General features: G+C 44.9%; 1 protein-coding gene across 3 annotated transcripts in view; it reads right to left on the reverse strand.

Moving 5' to 3' along the window:
* The window catches only part of SCUBE2 (signal peptide, CUB domain and EGF like domain containing 2), a 75,733-nt gene that overhangs the window by 31,474 nt on the left and 17,995 nt on the right, over positions 1–26,264 (reverse strand). For 2 of the 3 annotated variants that reach the window (XM_005291706.5, XM_024101634.3), the window contains 9 exons: positions 24,731–24,865; positions 17,529–17,654; positions 17,103–17,219; positions 15,767–15,856; positions 11,365–11,481; positions 10,124–10,246; positions 8,433–8,549; positions 1,168–1,290; positions 559–675 (listed from right to left, as the gene is read on the reverse strand). In XM_005291706.5, coding sequence (XP_005291763.3) covers positions 559–675; positions 1,168–1,290; positions 8,433–8,549; positions 10,124–10,246; positions 11,365–11,481; positions 15,767–15,856; positions 17,103–17,219; positions 17,529–17,654; positions 24,731–24,865 — 1,065 coding nt within the window. The remainder of the gene's footprint in view (positions 1–558; positions 676–1,167; positions 1,291–8,432; positions 8,550–10,123; positions 10,247–11,364; positions 11,482–15,766; positions 15,857–17,102; positions 17,220–17,528; positions 17,655–24,730; positions 24,866–26,264) is intronic. The other variant, XM_024101635.3, reaches the window with a different exon arrangement.

Raw genomic sequence — 26,264 nt, forward strand, 5'->3', positions numbered from 1 at the left:
CAGGTTTTAAGACATTGGTAGTTTACTGATCTTTATTCCCTTTTTTTCCAAAGTCAGAGCTTGGGGTAACTACCTGCATTTTTTTAAATAATCAATGTTTTAAAAGAGGTCAGATATAAATGTGGCTTTGCCCTCTTGTCTGTACGTGGTCCTTAACCAAAGACTGGTTCTGTTTCCTGTTCCCCTGGACACAGGGGCTGGGAGTGCCATGTAGGCAGCACGCTCAGATGCAGAGGATGGAGTGCCTCACATCCCTGAACAACCTTGGCCAGTTGTGGAATGGCACGGACAGCACTGGGATTTCTATCAAATCCTCTTCACCGAAGAGAACAACTGTTATGATCTGGGGGATCTGAAGGTAGAGTAGTTATACAAGACAGAAAAAGGGGGATTCCTAGGGCTCTGGCAGGGACCTGAAAATCCCTATATAAACAGAAAAAGTTTCTCTTTTTTCATTACTTATTACAGACTTTCACAAGAGTAAGTATTGTTATTCTTAAATTCTCTACATAGCAGCACATATTGAACAGCCTCATGTTTTGTTCTGTTTGGACTTACCAGAAATCAAATGTACCTCGGAGGGACAGTTTAAGATGCACCTATCACTCCCATCGCTCTTTATACAGGACAGCAATACTTTGGGTGATGTATCATCAGGCAGGGACCCCTCTATCTCTACACAGGATAAAACACAAACACTCATAGGAGAAGTAAAGCATCTGCATTCACAGAGAGACAGACTTGCAGTTACATCTGCCACATAACTGGTACCAAGCTGCATCCATGCAATTAACATTCTGTACAGAGAGAAGTGGGAGGGAACTAAAAAAAAAAAAATCACACATGGATCAAACACCATGTGCAATTTCCTTTCACGCAAAATTATCCCAGCATATTTTTTCATGCAGGAAAGCACAAAAGAGAATGAAAGAATAAGCCTAGATAAAAGCACAGAAAAGAAAGCACCAAAACCCCACAAAGTATCTCCTGTTTTTCACCTGTTTCAACAATGCCCATCATGGCTGATTAAAAAGTAAAGCAGAAATCTAATGAAGGAAATAATGATCCATGCTGCTTTGTTGGATGGATCAAGATTTTTAGCACTGCCTTGAGCTGCATAGCCTTCAAGCACACTCAAAGTATTAACACGTCTTCTATGCACCTTACCAACACAGTCCTTTTTATTCCAGTGTAATTTGTGGCTGGAATGACACTGGCATTCATAATCCCCCAGTGTGTTCACACAGGTCTGCTGGCAGCCTCCATTGTTGATGCTACATTCGTTAATATCTAAAGAGGAGGGAGAAAAAGGCCTTTTAAAATATTAGTCTAGTATCATTTTCACTCAGTGTTGAATTCACACAAATAAAAATTGGGTAACTGTGCACACAAACACTGCTCTGTATAATTTGGATCTAATTCTATGGGCAACTTTTGAAAATCTGACCGTATATGCTTCTGCATTCCCTACCACCCTTTAGCTGATCAAAATGGTTTAGTTGTGTGTTAAATATGCCCCAAATTGACTATGTTACAAACATTCCAGCCTCAGCAATGTGCTTCAAAAGTTAACAGAGCATTGTTTATGGTTATTTATTAAGTTTGGAACAAAATCAGACGATAGGATACAAGATTCACACTGACCATTTGTCTTAAACATTCAGAAGCATAAATATGTTGCAATACATTTTATCTCACTGTTAATGAGTACACGGGGGCAATACTCTCTCGCATATTGTTACCCCTTTGGGCGGAGTTCTTAGCCAATATTCAGGACCTTGCCAGGTTGCTTCCATTAGGGTAAGAAATCAGTTATACAAGTCAGGTAGTTTTGTGTGTGTGTGCGCAATCCTGTTTAATTATAAAGAACATACACAAAGCCTTGTTTTCCTGAACATAGTGGGTAAGGATAGGAGGGTGTTGGGACCTCAGTTTCAGTGGATCTAGAACCTAGAGCTGTAGGGGCCCTGGATCTCTAGTACTCCCTTGTCATCACCAAAGGAGATAGATGAAGATATCTCACTGATCCTGAAAGGTCAGGCTCCACAGGAAGTCCTATCAGAATGCCCAAGGTGTGTGGTTGCCTGATTGGCTCACACCCACTACTAAAGCCAGGAAATGACCTGTATGGCCTGTCCGAGCACTGTGCACAGTCTCTCTCTGTTGCTGCTGCCTCAGACCCGTCTGTTTCCTGTCTCCTGTGATCCATATCCAACTTCCACTCCCAGTTTCAGCTCTGCTGCTGTTCCTGTCCCTGCCCTCCATTCCTGCCTTGCTCCTGCTCCATGCCTAATCCTTGTCTTGTCTCGGCTCCTGCCCCCACGTTTCACTCCTGACCATTGGCTACCAGTTCCAACCCCAGCTCATCTTCTGGCTACCAACTCCAACTCGATTCCTGATTTTGAGTCTGGTTCTGACCCTTGGCTAAACTCCCAACTCCAGCTCCACTCTGACCACAAGGTCTGATCGCCTACATGCTGGTTCCTAACACACTGGGTGCAGCAGGCAGTTTCCTGACTTGTGATTCACAGACAGTCCTGTGACCCAGGTCCCAAGGAGCTCTGTCTCTCTGCTCTCTCTCAGGGCTTGGCTACACTTGCAGATGTAAAGTGCTGAGAGTTAAACCAGCGTTCGGAGACTGCAGCAGGGAAAACACTGCCGTGTGTTTACACTATCAGCTGCAAGGACACTAGCGTGGCCACATTAGCAGCTCTTGCAATGCCACAAAGAGCAATGCATTGTGGTAGCTATCCCAGTGTGCAAGTGGCTGCAACATGCTTTTTAAATGGGGTGGTGGAATGTGACAGGGAGTGTGTTGTGTGTATGTGGGAAGAGAGACAGTGTGTTTTGGGGGGCTGAGAGCGTGTCAGCATGCTGTCTTGTAAGTTCAGACAGCAGCAGACCCCCTTTGTCCCCCCTCCTCACACACACTCACAACAGCAACATTCCACAGTAATGGTTGCTTTGTCCCGGAGCAGATAAGCATGCCAGCTGTCAGAAATGGAGCTTTGAAAGGGGATATCCGCATGCCTGCCAGCCAATTTCAAAACAATGAGAAGAGTGGCCACTTGACTTCAGAGGATTATGGGACGTTTCCGGAGACCAATCACAGCGCACTAATGCAACACCTCATTCACACTGACGCCAGGACCTTTCAGCCGGGACACAGCAAGCTTTAAGCTTCTTGTGGAGGTGGATTATCAGGAGCGCTCCAGCTGCAGAGTCCAGGTGCTCTACGTGCCTTGCCAGTGTGGACACCTCAGGAGTTAGGGCGCCCAGGGCTGCTTTAATGCACTCTAACTGGTAAGTGTAGCCAAGCTCTCAGTTAGTCTCTAAGGTGCCACAAGGACTCCTCGTTGTTTTTGCTGATACAGACTAACACGGGTACCGCTCTGAAACCTATTGTTTCTAGTTATCAATACATAAAGGGACTTTTAACTGCTCCTTAGCCTGAAAGATAGGTGCTTAGCACATCCACCAGCTTTAATAAGGTCTGACTTATCTGTAGATCAAAGGCCCACTTCATGGCAGCCATTAATACCTTCCAGCATAACAATAATATACAGGGAAGCCTTTTAGTAACAGAAGGGACTGCTATTTTTCTCTGTTATAGGGGTGGTCACATAATGATGTACAGTTAATATGGAGGAACTTTTGTGAGGACTGATATTCTATTGGCCATTAGGGCACGTGGCCATAAGGGTCCGTAGATAAGTTTCACTGCATATGACACAATACAGTATCCTGCAATATACTGATCAAACCTTATTGAATTAAGTCAAAACTCACTGAATTTAGGAATTTATTCTATTAAAAAGTGCCAATGATTGCATACAGCCCCTCAATAGTATGTATTTTCATGGGGGGAAGGAACCAAAGCCCTCCAGGAAGTAAAAACAGTGGGAGATGGTCAGGCAAATTCACAAAATTTGAAACATGTGAGAGAGCTACCACCACTTGGCAAGAGACTGGTTCAAACTGGATTCTCCAGAGAGCAGCAGACAAAAGGAGTTTTGGATAAATACCCTGAATTAAAACTAACCCAGGCCCTTCTTTCTGATCCAGCAAATGGTTAGGACCTCAGGCCAATGAGGGGCTCTAATCCTTAGGGAAGGGTTGGAAGGACCTGAGCCCACTTAGTAGGATGACCAGATCACCCAAGTCAAATATCGGGACGTTGGGGGGGGGGGGGGAGAAGGGTGACGCGGTGGGGAGGGGCGTGACGGGGGGCGTGGCCAAAAAAAAAAATCCTTCCTCCGCAAGCGCTGGAGGGAGGCCCGGGAGACTCAGGGGAAGCGCGGGGCCGGGGTGAGTAAGAGTCCGGCCTGGTCCCGAGCAGGCAGGACTCAGTTGGGTGGTAGGGAGAGGAGGGGGGCGGCCCGCGGTGCCAGGTGGCGGCTGTTCTCCCCCCAGGCAGCGGGACTCGGGAGCAGCCGCTGCTGCAGCTCCCACTGCCGCGTGGGGAGGAAGCGGCCATGGCGCTTGACGGCTGCGGCTCTGGAGCCCGAGCCCGGGCCTGCTGCGGGGACCCAGCAGCGCGCACGCTGCGCCCAGCCCCTGGCCAGTCGCGTCTGGGCTGCTGCCCAGCTGGTGCTATCCTGCGGCAGCCCCGGAGTGGGGGCAGCAGGCCCCAGCCCCCCCGTCCCGCTCGGGTACCGCAGGCCCCGGCTCGGGGGGTTCGGGGGCGCCAGAGCCGCAGCCGCCAAGCGCCATGGCCGCTTCCTCCCCCGCGGCAGTGGGAGCTGCAGCAGCGGCTGCTCCCGAGTCCCGCTGCCCAGGGGGGAGAACAACCACCGCCTGGCCCCGCGGGCTGCTCCCCTCCTCTCCCTACCACCCAACTGAGTCCTGCCTGCTCGGGACCAGGCCGGACTCTTACTCACCCCAGCCCCGCGCTTCCTCTGAGTCTCCTGGGCCTCCCTCCAGCGCTTGCGGAGGGAGGAGGAATGGTGAGCCCGGGGAAGAGGCGGGGATTCGGGGAGGGAGCCAATCGGGGGAGGAGGGGGCGGAGTCGGGGCGGGGTGTGTGCGAGCACTTCCGGGCTCCAGGCTCCGGCGCATTTCCTTGTTTGTCCAGTGTCCCAACCGCACGTCGGTCGGGACGCGGGACAAACAAGGAAATATCGGGACAGTCCCGATAAAATCGGGACGTCTGGTCACCCTACCACTTAGGCTCCATAAGACTTGGATGATGGTTTTCAGCTGAAGCTGTGATGAACCTGTGCCCACAAGGAAAAAACCCTATCTGGGATTGGAAGGACTCATTACCAGCCAGAGCTCTTATTGGAGTGCGGGGTGATCTCTGGTGATCTTATCGGCATCCATGTAAATTCTTCTATTGTTTTAATATATTTTCTCTGTAATGTTACCTTAAGAATAAATAGGCTTGCTTAGAAAGAGCTGTGTGGTAACTTAACTGTGTCAATTACACCGTGTCCCATCTCTGAGGGGAGAAGTGAAGCAGGCCTCCTTAGGTAGCCTGTCTTTTGCTGGGGGAGGTCACAGTATAGTCAGGGAACTGTTTGGCTAATCAGAAGGGAGAGAGAGGCAGGTCTCCACCCAAGAGAGGCAATGGCTGCAGAGTTGGAAGCCTGAGAGCGAGTGCCTTGGCTGGACCCACAGAGGGGAAATACATTGCTCTGAACTGTGACAGCAATGTCGTCATATTTTTGCCTCTCTCTGGCTGGGCTCTGTAGAGGTTGGAACAACCACACTCAAAGATGATAAACAAAAAAGTCTTAATTGGCATGTTTGCAACATGCAGCTCCTAGGAAGCCAGGTGAGCAGTCTCACCACCTGCTGGCTACTCTCACTGACATTATTCCCAGTGCTATACATATTTTTTCTCTGCCCAACACAAACGCAGGTCTTCCTACCTGATCTCTGTAACACACACTGCAGAATCACATGCCACACCATATGAAACACATTTCTCGTAGGCCTTCATTCTTCTCCCATTGACTTGAATGGCACAGGATCAAACCCATAAACAGGAGTTTTTATGTGAATGTCCAAGTGAAGCTATTTCCTAGAAGTGATTCCACTCTCACTGGAGCAGCATCTTTGTGAGTTTCCATAACAGCAGTGTTCATCCATTCTCCTGTGTTCCCAGTTCCCACTCCGCAGGGCAGGGCCGGCTTTAGGCCAATTCGACCAATTCCCCTGAATCGGGCCCCGCCCCTAACAGGGCCCCACGCCCAAGCCCCAGTACGGTGTACCGGCAAGAGCCGGTGTGCTGTACCCGGGTGGCCCAGCTGCCCCAGGGCTCCAGCGGCTATTTAAAGGGCCGGGGCGGTGGAAGCAGGGGAGCCCCAGGCCCTTTAAATAGCCCCGGAGCCCCGGGCTGCTGCTGCTGCTACCCCGGGGAGGGAGGAGGAGGAGGAGGGGGCACTTACCGTACAGGGTGGGCTGTACCCGCACCCTCTGCCCGCACCAGCCCCACACCCCCTGCCCTACCCGCAGCCAGCCCCGCACCCCCTGCCCACAGCCAGCCCCTGCCGCACCCCCTGCCCTGTCTCCAGCCAACCCCTGCCGCACCCCCCATGTGGCCCTGCCTGAAGCCAGCCAGCCCACCCCACACACCCCTGTCTCCAGCCAGCCCCGCACCCCTTGCCCTGCCTGCAGCCAGACCTTACCTCCAATCAGCCCCTGCCCTGCCTCCAGCCAGCCCCATGTCCAGTGGTCCCCTGCAGTTCCCAGGGCAGTAACCCTGCACACCTGCTTCAGTGAGGGGGGCAGGGAGCAGCTGGGACCCACACATGTGCACACACCACCAGGGAGTGGCGGGGACCCACACATGTGAAACTGAGTTCAGGCCCATCTTTTTAAAAAAAGAACTTTAGGTAGGGTTAACATACATCCGTATTTTCCCGGACATGTCAGGCTTTTTGGTTCTTAAATCGCCGTCCGGACGTATGGTAACCCTATTGGTACAAAAAAAACCCCCCAAACTGTGGCACATCCCTTAAATCAGAACTTTCTATAGGGAATCGGTTGCTAAGAAATGAAAGGCTTTTTTTTTTTTTTTTTTACACTTTTTTTTTTTTAAGTCATCCCTGCCGGGGCCCCGCAAAAAATGTTCAAATTGGGCCCCACACTTCCTAAAGCCGGCCCTGCCGCAGGGTAATGATGTGACTGCACTACCCTGAGTCAGGGGTGCATGGTACCTTACTACCAGTCAGTATGAACAGGGGTCACAGAATCAGGCCCCATGTTAATAGAAGGATGTTCATATAAGACTGCATTAAGTACAAAGGGGAAATGAACTTGGTCCTGTTTGTCCACATTGCAAAACTACCACAAACTGATTGTCTGTCTCTGCCTAAACAAGGTCCAGGACTGGAATGGCAGAGATCTTGCAGGTCAGGAGGGGAAAATGGCAATACTGTGTGGGGAAGTCTGCACAGCATCTGCCTTCATTAGACAAGACTCAAGCCAACTGCAATTAGTCCCTCACATTAATAAGCAATGAGGTTGGGATTTTCAAAGGAGACCTCGGGAGTTAGATGCCCAAATCTCATTGAAATGGGTGCTGGGTATCTAATTCCCTTAGGCTCCCCTGAGAATCCCAGCCTAAATTCATCCCCATGGTTACAAACACCTAATATGATGCAAAGGAGAATTGTGAAAATAGCGAAGTATTTGCATCATGGTCCCTAAGATCAAGCCTGCCCATTTTGCCTCATATTCACATATGCCTATCAGTGAACTGAATACATATATGTGGTCATATAAGATCTTGCCCATATTTCACATGAAAATAGCTTTGTTTTCATTTAGTGTCAAATAACTCAGGCTGCTTCATATGAACGTTCTGCAAGTTTCCTTGCTTCAGATGTCAGACCAAAGTTCATGTCAACATATTGGTCTCTTTCATTTAGGGTTTCTTTGGAATCAGAAGTAAACAATTTAGGGCTAAATTCTTAGCTGGTATAAACCAGTGTAACTCCATGACTATAGTGGAGCTACACCAGTTTAGATCAAATGAGGATCTGGCTGTTAGGCTTGTTGGTAATGTGCATTTATTCTAAAGAAAACCTGCAAAATAGCTAACATCATAATTCATTTGAAGCCTTTTCTTACAAGTTTGCAATTAGTGTACAGAACGCCACATGAAATCAATGGGAATTTTTCATGTGGAAACACGGTTGGATCATGGCCTTAGTATCTACATGTGGAATGCATCTGTTTGTTCTAATGGTCCCTGTTGCTTTCCAATACATAGATGGAGGGGCGGAAATCATTTAAGCTAAAAGACAGTCAAACATGGAGGATTGTGTTTCATTTTGGGACTGTCTCCCCTTTTGAAAAACTGCCTGGAAAAGACAAAGGCTACATTTGCTGTACAGGGTTTTAGACACATGGGTCCCAGTGACGTTAATGAGCATTGCTCCAGCACTCTGACAAACATATACACTAGTATCTTTTTATACTCACCTCCACAATGTGTGAAGCCATAGAGAATGTATCCTTTGTTACAACTACACTCAAAAGAGCCCGGATGATTGATGCACATATGGTCACATGTCCTTTCAAAAGAACATTCATCAATGTCTGTAATTTTTAAAAGGATACGTTAGTGTCTCTTGGCTTGTCAAGGAAGTATTTATGAGCTAGCAAATTTGGATATAGAAACACACAGCTTTATATGACCTAAGCAAATTCTTTTAAAGCCATTAGTCTGTAACATATTGAAGTAACAACTTTTAAGAGAGCAGTTAGTTTGCCAAGTAAGACATTTCTTGGCAAGTGAGTAAACTGAGGTTATATTTTTAATAGTAATGTTTAAAATAAATTGCTGCAAAGTTCTCTTCACTGCAAAAGACTGTCGTCAGGAAAAAAATGCTTCTTTAAGGGAAGGCAACACAGAGTCAGCCGGAAAAATATTTTCAAAGTAACTTTCCATTTCCTTCTGCCTTTTTACAAAACTGGGAGGCCAAATTTTTACCTCAACTGTGCATGTGCAGTGCTTGTTTTAGATCTGTGCTAGGCCTCTCACCTAGCGACTGAAATACCTCTCCCAAAGGCGAAAAAAGGACAGGAAGCTTTGGGAATTCGTGCAGGTGAAAGGCATCAGGCTGGTACCCCTAGAAACCCAAATGCTCTCCTTGGCTATACAGTGCGTGGGCTTCTGCAGAAGCTTCCTCCACCCAGCCCAAGCAATATGCCCCAGTGAAGCTCTGGAGCGACCATCACCTGGGTCTATTCTTCGCTTTGTGCAACACCATTGGATACAATTATCAATAGGCCACAGATTCATCACACTGCACATCTTGGGCTTAAGTTTTGTATGCCTTAAGCCTTTGTCTTTAATGCTGGCTAGAATGTCTTTGCCTCATCCAGCTGAATTTTTCCTGGGCATTTTAATCATTTTGTATATTGTACACTTTCACACTGAATTTGCTTTTTTAGGTAATGGCCCAATTCTGCTCCCACTGAAGTCAACGGCAAAGCTCCCATGGGTTCCATGGGCAGCAGGATCAGAGGCCCAAAATGTTTATTATATTATCACCAAAAGTATTCTATGCTGCTACAACAAAATATTAAACATGATGAGGCTTATCCTGTTCCCATAGAAGTCTGTGGCAAAACTCCCATTGACATAAATGGGAACAGAACTGGAGTCTTACACCAAATTTGCTCTTTAAGGGATCAGGCCCAAATCAAGCTACATCAAGTTTACAACATTCTAGAAGTGACAGAAAAAACAGACAAAAGGAGATATAAATCCTTAAAATATACATTCATAAACAACTTCTATCAGAAATCTTGGAAATCCTACATTTCTCTGGCAAGTTTGCTCTGCATAAATATTTGTCCTGTTAAGTCTGATCTAAAAAAAGATTAGAAATAGCCACACTGGAGTGAAGTTTCTTTCCTGATAGTCAATTCCATTTTCTGCCATTCTCTATTATTTTCAGATAACCGTTCAGTGTACAGTGAACACCCTTTCAAACAAATCTCCCACTCTGATATCATGCTAAAGGCTTCGATTTTTAACAGCAACTTTAGAAAGAAGAAATCCAAAGCATGGAAATCATTCTGGAGTCTACCAGCACCTCATTATTTCAGTAGGTATCCAAGTCAATCTTATTTATTTTACTTTTTTTGCCTCCCCATGCACATACCTTGACAAGACTTCTCATCTGTCAATAATTTAAATCCTTTTTTGCAGCTGCAATCAAAACTGCCGACAGTGTTTTTACAAAAATGATCACAGCCTCCATTGCTGGCCTGGCATTCATCAATATCTGTAACAGAAAAGTGATTAGGAAATAAAAGGAACATGTTTGGTCTCCTTTCGTTGGTAGATCCCAAAGACATACATGTTCTATGGATGAAACGGCTGGACTTGACTGGAAAGTTCTCTGCTGGAAGAGTCCTGAACAAGATTCAATAACTAAATCACCTTGAACTTTGGGAAAATTCAGATTCAGAAATGATCTTTGCAGTTCAGCCTCATTTCTGTATTATTTCCGTTCATCTAACATACTGCTATCAAATTCACTTTTGCTTGAGCACACACATACAGGGGGCTCTTTCTCATCTCATCTGATTAGAGAAGATAAAGTCATTCGTCCTTCTGGAAAGGCTTTAGAACCTTAAACTAAGCTTTTCTCTTTAAAGGTCTTAACTTTGTAAAAATTCTCTCTCTCTTCCTCCTTGCCAAACCATTTAAGAATTTACAGACAGAAGAGACCTATAAGGTCACTTTACCCTGCCCATGCCAATGTCAGATTGTTGAGTTCTTTGTCTAATTCTAAATAAGCCAAGCAAAAGGGACTCCATCACTTTTCTTGACACAAGTCTAACAGACCTCAGTCTTGGGAATTTTATTCATATGTACGACCTACATTCTCCTTTGCTCATTTTCAACATGTTATTCCTTGTTATATCTGCTTGGCACAGCATAAATAATTCCACACCCATCTTCACGTTTAGACCCTTCAAATGCTTGTTATAATATCAGGCTGATGGTCTGCTCCTCCATGGGGATATACACCTGTAATAGCCTGCATGCATGCCTTGGCAGGTGGACTAGCAGGCTACATTTACCTCCATTGTACCACCAGTGCATTGCTACATCCTGATTAGAAAAAGAGGCCATACTGGAGATCGGAAGGGCATCAACGGCAAAGCAGAGATACTTTGCACTCATATGCTCCATATCTAGGGATAGTGCAACAGGGACCATGTGAAAGGGGACTGTGCATCTCTCCCTGCCTCAGTGCTTCCCTAGTGCTCTCCAATGCCCAGATAGATACACATTGGCTTTTTCTCAGGAATGCTTCAACTAGTTTCCCTTTGAGAGTAGTGCACTTGCTGCTAGGTGTTTATACAGGTATGTTTACAAAAGTGCAAAATCTACCTTTACATGTCTTCCCATCAAACTGGAGTGTAAATCCGATGGGACAGCTGCAATGAACTCCAGTCGAGGTGTCTTTGCAAGTGCGGTCGCAGCCACCATTATTTACAGCGCATGTTTCTAACACAGAAAAAATAACGCTAACATTTGTACAGACATGTTGTAAGGGAAATAAAGTAGCATGTGGTGCTAGTAGTGGCCCACTCCATTTCTGTTCAACTATATTGTATATTTAGAGAGGGAAGAAAATATCTACATTCCTTGTGTCTGTCCTCCTGTCTGTCTAATTTATGTACGTACCAGTTTTAGCAAGACGTCTGGCTGGGGATAGGCAACCACCATCCCTCCCCAAGCCACTTCCAACCTTCTGTGGGGCTTCCTCAAGGCTCTGTCCTTCTCTTCTCCCTGTACATCTTATCTCTGGGAAATTTCATCCATAAACACAAATTAAGCTACCATCTCTATGCTCCAAACCTGTCTCCTTCTGCCCAAATTAAAATCTTGGCTTGTCTCTCCAACATCTCCTCATGGATGCCATCAGCTCAAATCAACACAGCTGATAAAGAATTCCTATTGCTGCTCCGCAAAGCTCTCTCTGCTGCCTTTAAATTTAAATTTAAAAATTTAAATTAAAAAAAAATTAAATTAGTGGAGATATCCTATCTCCTAGAACTGGAAGTGACCTTGAAAGGTCATTGAGTCCAGCCCCCTGCCTTCACTAGCAGGACCAAGTACTGATTTTTGCCCCAGACCCCTAAATGGCCCCCTCAAGGATTGAACTCACAACCCTGGGTTTAGCAGGCCAATGCTCAAACCACTGAGCTATCCCTCCCCCCTGCCTTCTTTCTCAATCCCTGTAGAGAACACCACCATCCTGCCTGTCAGTCTGGTCTATAACCTGGGTGTCATCTTTGACTCTGCTTTACTTCCACAAATCTAGGTGTCAGCAACCAGGGCCTGCAGCAGAGCCAGTCGCTCAACAAAATGAGCAGAGCTGGCCTGTAATAGGCTGCCCGATTGGCTACGTGGCCTGACTGATTGGAAGAATCAGTTGACTGACTTTTAAGACCAACAGCAGATCAGTGGCTGCTCAATGGTCACAATAGTTCCTGTGCCTGCTGGTTCCCAGCCCTGCTCCTGCCTCCCCTCACTCCAGGTAACCAAGTTATGACCCTCGGATCTAATTCCTGACCGAGTTCAGCTCTGACTGTTGGCTCTGGCACCTGGGAGCTGAAGAACACCTGCAGTCTGCCAAAGAACTCCATAAACACCAGGCAGACCAAGACCCTCAGGCTGCCCACAATCTGGCCATAGAGGACAAAGTGTGGCTCTTGACCAGAAGCTTAAATCAAGCCGCCCATCTGCCAAACTAGACTACCATTCCCGAGCCCCTTCAAGACTATAAAATGGGTGAAGCCAGTGGCCTTCGGATTACTGTATAGATGCCCAAGTCCTTGAAGATCCATCCTGTCTTTCAGATCTCACTTTTAAAGCCCTATATCGAGAACCCATATCCAAACTGTTTCAGTCCACCACCCACAAAAGTCCACAGACAGGAAAGTACTTGGCCCACTGGATCCTCGACTCTCAGCGAGTGAGAGGAAAGCCCCAGTACGTGGTGGACTGGGAAGGGTATGCTCCAGATGAGCAGTCTTGGGAAGCAAGGAAGAACAGCCATGCCCTGGACCTCTTACGAGAGTTCCATTGGAAGTACGGAGAAACCAGGCCCCAAGGTCCCCATGAGGCGCCTGCAAGGAGGGAGTACTGGCCGGAATCAAGACTTGCAGCACAGTCAGTCTGGAAGCAGGGCCTGCAGCACAGCCAGTTCCTGGGCAGCCTTGTCTCCCTCCAGGTAACTCAGTTCTGATCCTTGGCTCTGATTCCTAACCTCTGACTTTGGATTTGCCTTTTGGCTCTGGCATCTGGTTCTGGCACCTGGGCTCCGACTCCTGGCTCCAGATCTCAACCTGGGCTCCAATTCCTGGCTACTGACTCCTGTTCTAACCACTAGGAGTGACTCCTTCTCTGACCATTAGACCCCAACCACTAAGCATGACCACCTACGTCCCAGTCAAAGACATCAGGCTATGTCTAATCCTGCCAATTCTTCCTGCAGAAGATCTGTAAAATATGGTCTTTCCTATCCATTCACACAACTAAAACTCTCTTCCAAGCTCTCATTATCTCATGTCTCAATTACCGCGACATCCTTCTTCTGGCATGACAAATGCAATCTTGCCCTGCTTGCATCCATTCAAAATGCTGCTGCGAAGATAATCTTCCTAGCTCATTGCTTTTACCACGTCATCCCCCCTCTCTGCATCCCTCCATTGGCTCCCCCATCTCTATTATATCAAACATAAGCTGTTTGTTTTCACTTTCAAGGCCCATCACAGCCTGTCCCCACCCTACCCCTCATCTCTCATTCAGCATGGAAAAGTCGACTCCCGCCTCCATCGCCCACTTGAATTTTCAAACAAGCACCTTTGTGCTTTCCCCCATACTGCCCTTGACAGTTGGGAGGAGCTCCCCATAAACATCTACAAAGCTACCTCATCATCAACCTTCAAAACCCTCCTCAAAACTCTCCTTTGCTGTGATGCCTACAAACAAAAAACAAAAAAACCCACATAACAACAGTTATGCTGAGACCATTGCTAATCATACTGGCCATATTATCTCATTGTTTCCTTGTATTCCACCATTGGTTTGTCTCTTGTTGCCTCTTGTCTGAGGCTAACATTGTAATTTCTTTGGGCAGGGAACATCTTTTTGTTCTGGGTTTGTAGCACACATCACAATGGAGTTCGCTCCTAAGTGCTCCGATAATATAAATAATAATAATAAGCTCGCTAGCACAGAACAGTGGAGACTGCCCTTCTCCTCTGCTAGCCAGCTCCACCGCATGGGTGTGGGGAATGAACTTCTCTCATCTCCCACTGATCTTAACGGGACTGTTGGGATCTCAATACTTTTAAAAATCAGGCTATTTATTTAGGAGCCTAAATATGGATTGTGGAGCCTAACTTTAGTCTCCAATTTTTGAAAGCTTTCGCCTTTGCCTCCAGCGCTTTGATGAGACTGCCAGCAGGAATAGTAAATGATCAGTGCCAACTGTGGAGATGCTTTTATGACACAGATATCTGTTCACTCAGAACCGCACTGAGATCACAGGGACTTGTTCCACACTCCCCTGGATACACCTTTGGATTAAATCGAATACAACTAAATTTAGTACATACTGAAACATTTCAGGAGTGAGACGATGTGTGGCACTTCCCTAGGAGAGGAAAAAAAGTGAAGCATTGGAAATTTCTTGTACTGTGGGAATTTGCCGCCCTCCCCAACTCCCTATCAGCTACAAAATCAAGGGTGAACTCCAACTCCAAATAAGCCTGTCCTTACAGTCCATTTAACCCTTCAGTACAAAGAGACACACACAAGGAGAAATAGTACACCTTATTGTTAAAGGGACAAAACAAGTTTAGAGGATACTGCGCCTGATTCTCATCTTCCACACACCAGATTTATACTGTTGTAACTATCTACCTCAGGGAATCAGTTAAAATACTGGTGGTCTAGTAACCTACTTACAACATGGTTAAAGACTGTAATATAGATAGGACCTAACCATGCTCCCATTAGACAGTCGCAGACTTTAGCCCATATACAGAGATAGAGCTAGGTCCTGTCCATACTACAATTTTACTCTATGGTGACTGGTCCCCTAATTTAGCTAGAGCTGTAAGGTCAGGGAGCCTGAGTAGAGAAGAAGAATTATATGAAAGTGGTTAACATTCTGGGAAGTGTCTAAAGAGACTAGAACCCTGCTTTCCACCAGGAGCTGGACGTTCACAGTGCATGTCTTAGAGATAGGAAGGATAGTCTCATTGAAGCACTGGACTAGGACTCACAAAACCCAGCCAGGGCCAGTTTCCAAACTTGTAGTGGGACTTTGGGCCGTCCCTTAAATCCCTCTGTGCCAATCAAAACAGCCAGTACCAAAGAGTTTAAAGGTTTTGAATTTAATCTGACTCTAAAAGAAATCATCTGACTAGGAGTTTGATGAGTTTTATATTCAAGCTCTGAACAGCAGAATAGTCAAACGGGGCAACTCAGTAGTTAGGGAGTAGGTAGAGAGGAGGTTTCTTGGCTCTGGTTCAGCTCATACTTCTATACATCCTGAATACTGTACATGATTACTTATATGCTATAGGGACATAGCTTTTCCTTAGAGGTGAGCGAGCATCCATTGAGTTCAATGGGTAATGCATGCCTCTCCAAGGGCAGACGTTAGCCCATAGTCACAATAGCTATGTTCGATGACAGCTATCCAATACAGTAAGGGTTCACCACGTAAGACTAGTTAAGAAACCCCACAGCAGAACAAGATAGGCACTTTTACCCATGATCAGCCGCCGCTTTACTCGCTTGTCCACATCTGCTCCTGCTGTGGCATTGCTCTCAGAGATCTCAGCTACAGCCTCCTCTCTTTCTGTAATGCAAGTACATGGGGGGGGGAGGGAAATCAGTGAGTGGTGGTGCGACTGTTGGCACCTAATGCAGCAGCCAACTACCTTGTACGACACTCCTTTTGAAACCCAATTCTAAAACAAAGCTAAACTCTACAATTAGTTGAATCAAGTATCATAAGCAGAAACAGTCAGAAATAAACACTTAAAAACAAAAACATTAAAACTCCCCAATTAAAAATGTGATAGCTTTTCTTGTTGTTTTGTTTTAATTTGCTTTTCAAAGACCCATGTGTTCACCTCAGAAACCTTAAAACATAGTAGCTGTGGTGAACAGAACAACAAAAGGATTAATCAGAGATCAGATGCTACATACCAGTGTCCTGCCATCCTGATCACCCATTGACTAATGAAAGAGATGGCTAACTATTGCTGGGTTTTTGTTTTTAATCAATGGTCAGAGACTGGTCATCAAAGCATTTGTGTTCATCCACCAAAGCATTTCTTTACGTAAGAATGGATGCCTTTCTAACAGATATCCTTTAGTTCAATCGAACGTTATGGGTTTGATGCAGGAATTGCTTGTTGAATTTCCTGTGTTACACAGGAAGTCAGACTAGATGATCCTAGAGGTCCCTTCTGGACTCTATGAAAACTTAAGAAAATGGAAAGAAATTGTCCCCTGGTTAATAATAATTGTCCCTCTGGTACCTTCACAGGTACCAGAACAAAATATACTTAAAAACAGATTTTTTTTCCTTAAACATTCTGGGCCAGTTCTTCTGTGCTTCTCACACAGTCAGAAAGCAGCCTGTAAGGAGCAGATGGAGAGTCCACTGACATAGGGGAAGGTCCATGGGATGTAAAGCCAACACAATCAGCTCTACACCACCTTCTTCTGGCCTTTCCTAGCACTCTGGTGCGCCGCAGATAGTGGAACGCTCCATAAGAGATTTCCTGCAGGCATCACTTAAAGCAGCTCTAAAGTTTCTCTAAGTTATGCCAGGGGCCAAACTGGATCCAAATTTCAGGGAGGGGGGCAGAAATGTGACCTAAAACCACTTTTCCTTGACATCCACGTCTTGCATCAAGCATGGGTTGGTCAGACCCATGGATCCGGCCTATGCTTTCAAAGATCTTGTCGTTTCGGCCTCTGCAATTTTTCAGCAATATAAGTGGAACGTATTACTCCTGCAGAAATGGTAACATTTTGAAACTAATTTACATGTCTGTCATCAACAGAAAAAAATCCATCCACTGCTTACTGACCAAGGCAGGTGTTCCCATCCGAGTGCACTGTGTACTTTGGGTGACATCCACAAATGGGCCCATCATCAGCATCCTCACATGTATGCTGACACCCACCATTCCCATGATTGCACGTCACTGGAAAGAAAACATACAGTAGAGCCTCAAATTTCCAGATCCCCGCACAGGGCTAAATTTACCCTTCTTGTGTGTGAGTATTAACATGACTCCCAAACTAGAGCTTTCAATACTAATTGATGGATTTGTACAATGACATTTTGAAAACCCACTGATTTAATTTGATATTTCACTTCATCAAAAATGTGCAGTCTAAATAACGTCATCCTAGCACATCCATAGATACAACTGCCCAAATTAGTGATCAGCTGCAGAAATAATAGAATTCTATTTGTTCCCTCTAAGGATCAGTATGAATTTGTTGCGTACAAATGCAGTCCCTCTGGTTCCTGGCCAGTTCAAATCCAGGTCTGCATTCACATGCCACTCCTCCTTTCGGTGCTTCTCTGCAGATATGGGCACAGCCATGGTCTTTATTCATGCAGCTCATGCCATCTGCAAAACAGTACAAATGTCATAGATCATCAGTATCCTCAGTGTCTTCAGATGCAGGTAACAGCTCAAATACAAACATTAGCCCAACTGTAAGTAAACAGCAGACAACTTGTACCTCTTGAAAGAATCTCCTGTATCTGAACAAAAGAGAAAAAAGTATCAGCTGATATACAAGAAATAAAAAGAACCTAATCCTGCTAAAAGCTAAGCAAATGGCCTGCAAGGTAATTTCTCTGCCCCTAATCCATTGTCTGCTTGTGTCTTAAGGTCTCTGGGGTAGGGACCTTCCGTCTCTGTGTTTGTACAGCATCCAGCACAATGAGACCCCAATGTTTATTAGTAATAACTCCTCCTCTTCCTCCCGCATATTTTTATAGGAATTGAGAGCTGCTCCGAACCTTGCAAGACTGGGCACTAAGGCTGTCATTTCCTATTTATTCTTCCCATAAAATAGCAAAATGAGATGTTGTGAGGCAAGGGAATGTCCAAATTTATTCAGATACATACAAAATTCAAACACTTCTCACAACTTTTCAAATTACTGGCCTTGAGCCATAGATTCACAGAGCCACATTTCCACTAGTGGTTAGCAGCGGACCCAGCAGTCACACATACTTGTACCCATGGGCAGCAAAGAATTTTCTGTTTTGGGAGCATCTTAACCTTTTCTGATATCTACTGGCCTCTTTCTAATTTCAACCAGTACATTTTAACACCTCTGGGAAGTCATCATGATGATTTATATATAACTGCACCTCTGTGCTGTGTCTCACTAGCCGAATAGAATGTAGTACAAGCAAATGCAGTCTGGATCCAAATGAATAGAGTAATGTGACATTAGTTGACTTTCTTCCCTTTGGTGTACCTCATAAAAACATCTTGTTGTTTTATCTCTGACAGTTATGAGCTGTTCACACTCCAGCACTTAATCTGCAGGCTGCTGCGGTGACTCATGTGGCCTCTGCCAGAAAGAGGCTGCAATCAATTAAACAATAAGGAAACGTTCTCTGCATTATAAAACCTTTTGCCCCTGTCCAGTGTTTCAGCTAAATCCATGCCCCAGCCATTGGCAAGGCTTTACCCTACTTCCCAGCATTGAAGAGCCAAAGTTTATTTTAACTCTATGTGCCATAAAGGTTCTATTGTATCCCACAGACATTCTGATGCAAAGGTTCATCCCCTCACTGGGATTTCTTAACCACTAAAGTCCAGCAGTAAAAACACGCAACTGCTGTGTTCTTTTGTTCTCCTTCCTTTAGAATTACTTACAAAAATAAGGTCTCTTAAAAGATTATGGGCAGATCCTCTGGTCTGGCTGAGCTGTGCTCACCATAACCTGGGAAGGGAGCCACTCGGGTAGCTCTAAATAACCGGAGGATCCGAGAACTCTCAGGGAGCCTCCCTGTGGGAATTTAGGCCAGGTTTACGCTTGCTTTACTCTGGGGTTGGGACTTTAATCTCGTTAGTTTTCTAAGGGCCAAATGCTGTGAACAAGGCAGAGTCACTGGGTCCTGGAAGGCCCATTGAACCTTCCTCGATAGCTGGTGCTACAGCCTCTGTACTCAACACTGCAAACTCAGCCAATACAATAAAGTAGCTCCCATAGCTACTGCAGCACCACCCGGGCAATAGTGGGGTTGGGAGGTGGATGGGGATCCACCAGGGTCCTTACCCCAAGGATCTTACAATATAAAAAGGAGTTTACCATGCAAGTAACAGTGCACTATTACCATCTCTGCTTCTAGTATTACCAAGGTACTCCCCAAAAGGCAACAATATATCAAAGAGACAGAATGGAATCATGGTTGGTAAATCCAAACTCTCCTTGAGGAGTCTGAATGTTAGGGAGGAGAACGGAGCACTTCCTTGGGACTTGGGAGACCTGGGTTCAATTTTCCTGTGCCACTTCCTGTGTAACCTTTGTCAAGTCTCTCTGGGTCTCAGTTCCGCAGCTGTAAAATGGAGATAATAGCACTGTCCTACCTCAGGGGGTGTTGTGGGGCCTGATCTACACTGTGGGGGGGCAAGCTAAGTTACGCAACTTCAGCTACGAAAATAGCACAGCTGAAGTCGACGTACTTAGAGCTACTTACCGTGGTGCCTTCACTGCGGTAGGTCAACTGCTGACGCTCCCCCGTCGACTCCGCCTACGCTTCTCATTCCGGTGGAGTACTGGAGTCGACAGGAGAGCGCTCAGCGGTCAATTTATCGCGTCTTCACTAGACATGATAAATAGACCCCCACTGGATCAATCGCTCCGGAGGTAAGTGTAGACATGCTCTAAGAATAAAGACATTAAAACTTGTGAGGAGCTCAGACACTATGGTAATGGAGACTTTTTAAGTACCTAAGATAGATCGACAGAAATGTGACTTAGGCATCATCTGTAAGGAATTCACTGCCTGGACTTGGCTCCTTGAAGACATTTGTTCACATTGCAAAGCTGTTATGGTGAAGTAGTTCTCAAGCAGCTGCTGCCTGTTGTAATAGCAATCCTGGATATCAGGGCTGAAGCTCATTGACAGATCTTTAGGCACGACTTGCAAAATGTCCACACATCACTATTGGTCTCCAGCCTAATCCATCATGAGTGTCACACTGCACAGAAATATCGTAACACTGCAAAAGTTCTAGCATGAAACAATATATACAAAACACACACACCTCTTGCAACAGCACAACTTTTGGCTGGAATGTGATTGCAAAACAAAACACAAATTTCCATATTACAGAAATGTTGTGGTTTAAAGTATGAACCCTCATATGACTTAGTTAGTGTAGCGCAGAATACTCTAGATCCTTACTGAAAACTCCTGTATTGCTAAAATTTGGGAAGCAGCAGAGAAAGACTGACTGCTACTCCAATGGAAAACAGACGGTGCATCCCAAGGAGAGTGTGCTTTACAATAAACTAGGCTAATGCAGTGGGTTATTTATTTAATTATTTAATTATTTAATTATTTATTAAGGAAAGGAGTTGCACTACCATCCATTTCTGTTTTCTTCTTAGATAATATAACCACTTCAAGAGGACTCTGGTCAGTTTATTTAGGCTTGCTGGCTAATCCTATTGAGGGCCCAATCCTGCGCCCACTGAAATAATTCCCATTAACTTCAGTGGAAGCAGGATCAGGCCCTGAATAAAAAAAAAAAATCAGAGACAAGCCTCATTGTGTAAAAGAAAATAGGCAAAGGTTTCCTTAACCCATGCATTTTCAAAATATCTTCTCTTTGAAGCAATATTATTAAATGAAGAAAAAATATTTGTAGTGGGAGCTGGGATCAACCTTTCATAAACATTCAGTTACATTTTAATCAGGCAATTACTTTGCATATTATATTTTTGACATGCCAGTTTTAGGCTACAATATTCTTCCTCTATTAAGAAAGCTTTAAGTAACAAAGGAACGGATGCTACATTGCTTAGATTATTCTGCTCTATTGGCTTTTTGATTCCTTTCCCACAGTGAGAACTCAGTAGAAGCCTAACAAGACAATGATGCCTCAAATCCGACAGAATATACAAAAGAGCCCAAAGAGCCCCACATGAAAGCTATCATCCACTATTATGGTGTCAATCAAGGATCTGTGCAGCACATAAGATCACAAATTAGCCTTATTAACGCTAGTGTTTTTGTGACATTTTTAAGCTTAAACATGCAATACGATCTGTCTGTAAACTAAGAAGTGTTAAGAAAGCATTAAGAGAATTAATGGATTAGTTTCTGTTAGCAAAGTAATTTCTTTGTGTGCATGCATCTCCTGAAGGAGAAACTGTTAAAGCAGGTACTTTGGTAAAGTTCACTGAACTCGAAAAAATGGTTTAAATGCTGAATTGGGAATTGCTCAGTTCTGTGCATGTGGAATTCGGTCACTTCTCCACCAAAAGTTAAAATGGACCTTACAAAATGAACCACATTTTAATAGTAAAATACTCAGGGTCTGACTAGTTAAATATGCCTTCTTTGACCCAAAAAAGGGGATATTTTATGGAGAAGTGCATCCAAATGTTTTAACATTTTATTTACTATAAATCAGTCACATTATTTCACAGGGTTGTTAGTTTAAAAATCAGTTCCAATGAATATTTTATATATATATAATATATAAATATACATATATATAAATGTCAATGTAACTACCAGATATGGGAATGAGCAAAGTGATTCAATTCTTATGCAGTCATATCAGTGGAACTGCGTGGGGAATAAGTCAGAATGGTATTTGTCCAGCCAAATGTACACCCAGTTAGCAAACCTTGCTAACACTGAGGGAAGGTGCTGTATCAAGGCTGGGTCATATTCATCACCACATCTGCCATTCTGTTGTCAACCCTGAGGCTCAGATTCTGGACAGTCTTATGCAGGCGCACAAGGAGGTGTGAGGAAAGGATGTCCCTGTACAAAGAGCGACCAGAATCTTGGTGCTGGCCCTGCTTGAACACAAGCTAGGGGAATGTCAGCACCATTAGCACAGCTCGACATCCTGAGAGTGCTGCATCCCTTCCCACCAAGTGAAGAATGGGGCTGGTCCTGTGTAGTGTGCATGCTTTACCCTGTTAAAAGGAGCAGCATTTCCCACTCCCAGAGACGTTCTGGCTGCCTAGGTCTCTACAGGTAAAACGTCAGTGCCTTTGTACACCAGTCTTCAGGTGGCATGGCTTTAAATCTAACCCTAATGAGCCAAATCCTGCAGCTCTTATTCATGCCCATTGATTTTGGCCCAAAAGAAGTAAATAACGGTGGTTTGTGTGACATACTGCGATGGACTGTGATGGATTCCTGAGTGGAGACAGATTATCACTAGAAAAGGTAGTAAGAGGACACATCATGGTCACAACACTTATTTCTATGGTAAAAACCCCACATGCATGACATTCCCCTGGAATTTGCTAACTCAATATTATGAAGTAAATTAAACAACAAAGAGAAAAGCCATAGGTAGGTAAGTGATTTATCACTATTACTGATGCAATGTCCTCACAAAGCATTTGTTCAGTCACTTACAGCTGAAGAGGAATAAATCCAAGGCATGTAGTCAAGGAAAACTTATGATTGTGCACAACTCAGTGGGAGGTTCTGAGCCCAGCTGACCTACGCAAGGCTTAAACAGAGCCAGAGAACCATCTGGAGCTCTGCTCTGGATCCACCCCGCTACACTAAGTAACTATCACACCTGACTATTGCCTCTTCTCTAAAAACTCCTGCAGTGTCCCAGCAAACAGTCCTGAGCCAGACAATGTGGAGCACAGCAGATGAGAGAGGATGGATTCCAGAAAGCAGATAATCCGAGGCAACCTCACCATGCAAATCTGCAGGAGGAACAGAACGGCCTCTCCTTTGCCTTCTCACTCTATCCACAGGCCAGGCCTCCATATTTCTCCTGCCCCGCCTCCACAACCTCCTTACTCTGTAAGCTACTTATACGAACCACATCACCGCAGAATCAGAGAGCCCACAAACATCAACAGATTTATCCTCAGAACACTAGGAGGTAGGGAAGTGCTCTTACAGATGCCAAACTGAAGTACAGAGAGATTGAGTGACTTCCCCAAAACTACACAGGAAATCTGTGGCAAAGCAGGGAAATGAACTCAGATCTCCTGCATCTGAGTCCTGTCCCCTAAATACACGACTATTCTTCCTTATTACAGAAGTAGGCTAAGGGAGGTGGGTCCAAATGTCAGGGAAGGAAGAAAGAGAAAGAGAAATGGGAGGAGGGTCGGAGAAATAGGGGACAGGGATAAAGTGAAGTATGGGCACAGAAAAGATTACAAGTATAGAAGAAGAGAGAGGTGAGGCTCCATCGTGGGGTAGAAGAAAAAAAGAATAAGGGGGAGATGGAAAATAGGTAACCATGGAGAGGTGGTTTAAAACTTTCTGGGTTTGCAATGAAAAAATGAAATCTGAAAAAAAATTGGTATTCTCAAAGCATTTTAAGTAAAAATACGAGGTTTTTGGTAAAAAAAATTATTGGTTTCCACAAAAGTGAAAAATTTGACTTGAAAAGAAAATTTCTTCTGAAAAGGTATTGGTTTTTCATTTCCAGTTTTTCAATGAAAAAGCAGAAACGGTTAACCAAAATGAAAATGTTCAGAAAAAAAATTACATTTTGGTCAAAAATGCCCTTTTTTGGAAAACATAAATGTTTTGAGAACAAATATTGACCAGCTTTAGAGTCATGGAACATGGGGAATCGGTCAACCAAAAATGAGGCAGCAGGTGAAGGGGAAAGAGACAGCAAAACAGAGGAGAACAAGAGCAGCAAGACAATGGATCCTGGGAGAGAAGTTCGGGAGGAAATGGAAAAGATACAGTGACGAATGAGGGGAAAGGAGATGTTACTCCTGCTGGAACAGGACAAATGGGGAAGCCAGAGTTCTTTTCAAGACATACTAAAGAAGAGATAGAGAAAGAAGGAAGAACTCTCCACCAGGGATCAGGTACAGACATGTGATTAAACAACTGATTTTGCCTTTTGATCCATCAGACAGTATCCAAATATACGTTCATCTTGGTGAGGAAACACAAAGGAAAAAGGACCCTCTCTCCCACGGCAAAGTTATCTCGTTTGACAGTGTTCCAGGCTCTGATCCTACAATGGACAGCATGAGGGTGGTCTGCAGAGCCCCCCTGAAGACAAGAGTACTCAGGGTATGTCTACACTTAAAATGCTACAGTGGCACAGCTGTGCCGCTGTAGCACTTCAGTGTAGACACTACTTATACTGACAGGAGCAGTTCTCCCATTGGTGTAGGTAATCCATCTCCCCAAGAGGTGGTAACTAGGCTGATAGAAGAGTTCCCGCAAGGTAGGAGGGGCCAGAGCCCAGGCTCCAGCCCAAACATCTACACTGCAATTTTATAGCCCCACAGTCCAACCCCCGTGAGCCCATCAGCTGACCAGGGCCAGCCACAGGTGTCTTGTTGCAGTGTAGACATACCCTCGGGGGCAGGCAAACAATGAACCTCTTCTCTTGTTGAAGAAAACTCTAAATGTTTGTGAAAATGCTTAAGAGTCTGCTATGTGCTCCCACGAGAAGTTTCTGCTCACTGTTTGGAAGGGAAGGACCAGTACCTTCGGAATGGTGAATGCACGTGTGCTGGTTGTCACTCAGGAAGAACCCCGCCTTACAACGACACTCATAGCTCCCCATGGTATTGACACACAGATGCTGGCAACCACCGTTGTTGAACATACATTCATCCGTATCTGAAAAATAAAGAGACTGGGTTTGTATCTGCACAGCTGCATTTACTATCACTGCTATAAATCAATGCCCAGAGGTTGATCTCAAAGTGTGCAGCTAGTATAGATTAAATAGATGTTTGTTTTACCAAAGTCTCAATGAGTCTATAGATCAGGGCATTTAAAGAAGATTTTAATTCTGAGGCAGAGATGGAGGAAGAGAAAATTATCAAAAAACCTCAGGCTCAGGTTCAAGCGAGAGACGGGTAACTCAATTTGGATAAAATTTGCATCACCACACTGAACCTTCACCCAAACTGCAAGCCAAATGCTAGGTCTTTGCTGAAGCTTGAGAATGTCTGATTAATTATTCTCCACCTCCCTCTTTCACCTCATCGTCTCTTATTTTGTGGCTGCTTCTGTATTTCCTGTTGCCAGGGACAGAAGCAGAAGTTACTGAAATAGTTTAAGGAATGCTGATCTTGTAATATTTATGGCCTCACGAGAGGCAGGAAGTATGGGGAACCTCAGGAGAAAGTCTGTTCTTGCAAACATCTATCTAGTTTGGCAGAAGAGTAAAAAGCTCCAGCTAAGTCCCTGAACATTGAAGTGCTCATCTCAACCTCCAAGCCTTTTGAATTTTACCCATCAGTGATTTAAGCTTTCTGTAGCCTCTTGCTATGGTATAAACCTTACAGGCCTGATTTTCAGAAGGACTGGGCACCTACCGCTCCCACTGATTTCAGTGGGAGTTATGGATGCTGGACACCCGGGAAAACAGGCCATAAAAGTGTCATGGCAAAATTCTGCTCTCATTTGCACCTATGCGACCACAATTGGTGCATCATGTTTGCTTCCCACTCTGCTCACTGTTACAGTACTAGGGCAAAGATTTTTAAACTAGTATTTAAAATTTTTTGCATAAAATAGTGCCTAAAAACTAGAAGAAGAAGCCATTGTGTTCTTACCAACAAGTGAAATCAAACACTGCAATAGAATTAAGTCCCCTTGAAACCAGTGGGGCAACCTGAGTACCTAAACCAAGTTGGATTTAGCACAGCATCATGATCATAGAAAAGAACAAAGATAAAAATTATGTTCCAAGCGGTCTAGATGTCTCAGGCCTGGTCTACACTAGGCGTTTATGTCGAAGTTAGCGCCGTTACATCGAATTAACCCTGCACCCGTCCACACTGCGATGCTGTTTAGTTCGACATAGAGGTCTCTTTAATTCGACTTCTGTACTCCTCCCCGACGAGGGGAGTAGCGCTAAATTCGACATGGCCATGTCGAATTAGGCTAGGTGTGGATGGAAATCGACGCTAATAGCTCCGGGAGCTATCCCACAGTGCACCACTCTGTTGACGCTCTGGACAGCAGTGCGAGCTCGGATGCTCTGACCAGCCACACAGGAAAAGCCCTG

The sequence above is a fragment of the Chrysemys picta genome, chromosome 4 (assembly GCF_011386835.1).
Source record: "Chrysemys picta bellii isolate R12L10 chromosome 4, ASM1138683v2, whole genome shotgun sequence".
Taxonomy (NCBI): domain Eukaryota; kingdom Metazoa; phylum Chordata; order Testudines; family Emydidae; genus Chrysemys; species Chrysemys picta.